The sequence below is a fragment of the Sabethes cyaneus genome, chromosome 1, assembly GCF_943734655.1.
Source record: "Sabethes cyaneus chromosome 1, idSabCyanKW18_F2, whole genome shotgun sequence".
Classification (NCBI taxonomy): Eukaryota; Metazoa; Arthropoda; class Insecta; order Diptera; family Culicidae; genus Sabethes; species Sabethes cyaneus.
The window spans coordinates 137,660,777-137,664,903 of NC_071353.1; the positions used below are offsets into that span (position 1 = coordinate 137,660,777).

General features: G+C 44.6%; 1 protein-coding gene across 1 annotated transcript; it reads left to right on the top strand.

The window, feature by feature from the left end:
* LOC128740759 (symplekin-like) lies at positions 1 to 3,809 on the top strand. The gene is made up of 5 exons (XM_053836327.1): positions 1 to 151; positions 213 to 1,587; positions 1,655 to 2,794; positions 2,847 to 3,589; positions 3,652 to 3,809. The coding sequence occupies exons 1-5, from the start codon at positions 65 to 67 to the stop codon at positions 3,754 to 3,756; spliced, it is 3,450 nt and encodes a 1,149-aa protein (XP_053692302.1). The 5' UTR covers positions 1 to 64; the 3' UTR covers positions 3,757 to 3,809.
* The last annotated feature ends 318 nt before the right edge of the window (positions 3,810 to 4,127 follow it).

A 4,127-nucleotide genomic window follows, 5' to 3' on the forward strand; every position in this document is an offset into this window, starting at 1 on the left:
CAAATAATAACATCGTCGGGTAAAGTTGGATCCCGTACCGTTAATTTAACAAACTGCTATAGAGATGGACAATTTTCTACGTAGCTCAAGTTTCAGCCATGAAACTGCTTTACTCTTTGGGAATGAAAAAATAGCTTCCGCTCGTACCAAGGTAAGTAATCGATTGCGTATCAAAATACGTTTTAGTATTCAATTTCTTTCGCCGGTTGTAGATTGTAGAAGCATTAAATGAATCATTGACTGCAAACGCAACGGAAAAATGCGAAATAATTGCTAAAGTGCAAGAGCTAATTTTACATTCGGATACGGAGCTGCTGTTGGAATTTCTGGACAACATACTTACGTTCGCTCACGATCCAAACCAGGAGGTTCGAAAGTCGGTCGCTGGTTTTATTGCAGAACTATGTAAAAACAACATCAGTTTTTTGCCAAAAGTTGTAAATACGTTGTTTGCGCTGCTACGTGATACGACACCAAGTGTATCCAAACGAGTTATACAAGGATGCGGTGCCATTTACAAGCAGGCTCTGATGTGGATTTGTTCCCTTACGGATATTACCGAGGAGGTGGAACAAGCTTGGAATACGCTTTGCTTAATTAAGGCATCAATTCTGGATATGATAGATTGCGCAAATGATGGCATTCGAACGAATGCATGCAAATTCTTGGAGGGTGTAGTAATTTTGCAAACTTATCCTGACGAAGATACCCTGAAAAGGGAAAACGATTTCTCACTGGAAAATGTACCTCTCACGTTGAAGATTGCCCGCAGGCGTAAACTGGAGGTTGAAGCTGCAGATATATTTGGAGTACTGTTGCAGTTTCATGCAGCATCGGACATTTCGTCCATGAACTTGCAAGCATGTACTGGAACATTGTGTAACATTGCAAGAACGCGTCCATCCATGATGAACCAAGTGGTCGATGCTCTAAAAAACCTGCATTCTAATCTACCACCAAAGTTGTCCAACTTCCAAGTCAGATCGGTTAGAAAAAATCTTAAACTGAGGCTTCTTGACCTGCTGAAACATCCGGCTTGCTTTGAGCACCAAGCAAGTATAGCACAGATTCTTCAGGATCTGGGGGCCTCGAAAAACGAAATAGGACGGGCTATACCGAAATTGGATCGCCGGGAAAAGCAGCGTCGCGCTAAACGGGCTTTGGAAAACTCCTCAGCTGAGTTTGCTGCCAAGAAAGCTAAACTAGGCGAACACATGCGACGCGAGAAGGAGCGAGCCGCACCGCGGCAAATGGAAATTGATTATGATGAACTGAATGAGCAAAAAACCAAATCCAATGGTCTGAACGAACAATTTCTGGTGGATAATCTTCAGAAATTAGAGGTTGTCATCCAGTTTGTAGGAAACAACATGCCGAAGGTTCCACTGGAACCGAATGCACAGTATTTGCAAAATTATTCTCCGATGCCAGCTAACTCGACAGTTTCCCAGCAAATCCAAAAAATCGCGCAAACTTTCGCACAACAGATGACCGAACAACGCGTTGGTCCTGGAGCTTCGGTGCTGTCTAAGGAACCACCTATGCGACCTAAAATTACAGACGACGAGGAGAGGAACATTATTCTCGGTAAGTTGCCATGGTTGTTAAAAAATTGTGATAGCAATATCAAATTGTGTATCAATCCCTCTTTCAGCGTCAGCTATACAGCGACGCGATCCGGAAGCCGAGGACGATGACGATGACGAAGAGGAGAATCGTCGACTTCGTGAATCATTGGAACGCGTGAAAGGGGCAGCGGGCGAATCTAGGTTGAAGGCCAAAATAAAGGTTCTACGCTTACAAGAAATTACCAAACCGCAGAGTCGTGATTTACGGCTTACTTTCCTGAATGACGCAGTCAAGCGAATATTAAAAGCGGAAAGAGCTGCTCTCATCGGCGGAGTTGCATCGAAACGGAGTCGAATCGTTACAGTTTTTGGTTCTTGCTTCATGAACTCCGTGCGAGATGCTATTCTAGAGTTCATTCTGGAGGACGTAGTTAAACGGTTGGATGTAGCTTTTTCGTGGATTTTTGAAGAGTACAGTCTTCTTCAGACCTTCACCCGCCACACGTATATTAAATCGGAAATGAAAGCCGATTTTCCATACACGCAACTATTACTGAAGCTTTTAACTACCATCATAGAAAAGCAGGATCTACGTGAGAAAGAATCTATTTTAAAAAGACTGTATTTAGAGTCGCCTATGCTGCCAGACGACGTGATTACTTTGCTGGATCGAATGTGTCAACTGGAAGAGTTGGCCGATTGTGGAATGCAAATCACGAAGGACTTGCTTATTAGACGACCTCCAAAGGAGAAGGTTTATTTGGACATTTTACTAAAGTACTCAGCGTATGAAAACACGATTGTGCGCGAGAAAGCTATCCACTATCTGCTGCACGTCTACTCGCTTCATCGCATCCTAACCGATGAAATGGAGAAACGCTGCTTGTTGTGGCTTGGTTTTCTAGAGCAGGAATTCCCGCCCGAGCCGATCTTCACAATCGAATTGGGTCGTTACGAACATCCGCGAGTATGGAACGAAGAGCTCGCCAAAGCATGTCTCGGATTGTTTTTGGAAATTCTGGTCTACAAGCAGGAACTAATTCACAACCTGTGTGACGTATACATTAAAGCGACTTCGGACATGAAACGTGCAATGCTGAGGGCGATTGAGGCACCTGTTTGCAAGATCGGTGCCGAGAGTGAGGAATTATTAAAACTCATCGAGGAATGTCCAAAGGGTTCGGAGACGATCATCACCAGAATCATTTACATTTTGACAGAGAAAAGTAAGTTTTGCCATAAATCATGAGAAAACTAATAAATATTTCCAAATTACAGCAATTCCCACACCCGAACTGGTCGAGAGAGTACGTAATTTACACCAAACTAAGGTATCTGATGTTCGTCTTCTCATTCCGGTCATCAATGGGCTCACGAAGAATGAAATCCTGTACGCTTTGCCAAAGCTTATCAAACTAAATGCGGTGGTTGTGAAAGAAGTTTTCAATCGACTGCTCGGCGTTGGCGCCGAGTATAGCAGTTCCAACCTGCCCATAAGTCCGGCCGAATTGTTGGTATCTTTGCATACGTTGGATAGCAGCAAAGTCGAGCTCAAATGGATCGTAAAAGCTACATCGCTCTGCCTAGCCGAAAAGGAAACCTACACCCACGACGTACTCGGTAGTGTTATCCAGCAGCTGGTGGAGCTGACGCCACTGCCGACGCTTCTGATGAGAACCGTCATTCAGTCACTAACGCTTCATCCTCGTTTGGCTGGCTTCGTGACAAATCTGCTCCAGCGTCTTATTGTTAGGCAGGTTTGGAAGCAGAAGATCGTCTGGGATGGTTTCCTGAAGTGTGCTCAGCGTTTAGCTCCCCAAAGTATGGGCGTTTTGATTCAATTACCTGCTGCCCAGCTACAAGATGCTTTGAATATCTGTCCTGAATTCCGTGTACCCATGCTGGAGCACGCACGCGAGATAATGGAACACCAAATCGGCCACGTTTCGCAAGACCGAATGGACGTACTTATTGGTATTTCGCCACACAATCCTAGCGAAAGCAGTGAATTGCAGATTGTTGTAAGTATTCGATAGGGGCTCAGGTTGAAAAACATTTTTAATTATTTTGCTTTTTTAATTAGGGTAATTATAATGAGGAAGCGCCAATGACTTCACATTTGCCAATGCTTGTCAAACAGGAGAAGGATATTGAACGTCCCGAACCAGCTCCACCTGGAATGGAGTAGAGGAACTGTGCAACTGGTCCTCTGATGAGTCTCTATTTAATTGAAGCGTAACATTCTTGGTAGACATAAAAAAAATAAAGTTGCACATTTCCTTTCCAGACATTACTTACTTTACCAGCCGAGAGCCAGGGTGGCTCTTACCGTATCAAGAATTCCTCTCCATTGTACTCGGTCCTGGGCTACTCGTCGCCAATTCGTTGTGCGTCCCGATACACGCAAGTCGGCTTCAACCTGGTCGGGCCATCTAGCACGTTGGGATCCTCTATTCCTGGTGTCGGTGGGGTTTTTGAAGAGAACGGATTTCACTGCACAGTCGTCCGGCATCCTTGCGACGTGGCCGGCCCACCGTATTTTTCCAACTTTCGCCAGAT

Excerpts from the sequence above, each read along its gene's own strand:
- LOC128740759 (XM_053836327.1), top strand. The coding sequence starts at position 65 with ATGGACAATTTTCTACGTAGCTCAAGTTTCAGCCATGAAACTGCTTTA. Across the intron at positions 152-212 it reads TAGCTTCCGCTCGTACCAAG|ATTGTAGAAGCATTAAATGA; the intron begins GTAAGTAATCGA and ends CGCCGGTTGTAG. Across the intron at positions 2,795-2,846 it reads TTACATTTTGACAGAGAAAA|CAATTCCCACACCCGAACTG; the intron begins GTAAGTTTTGCC and ends TCCAAATTACAG.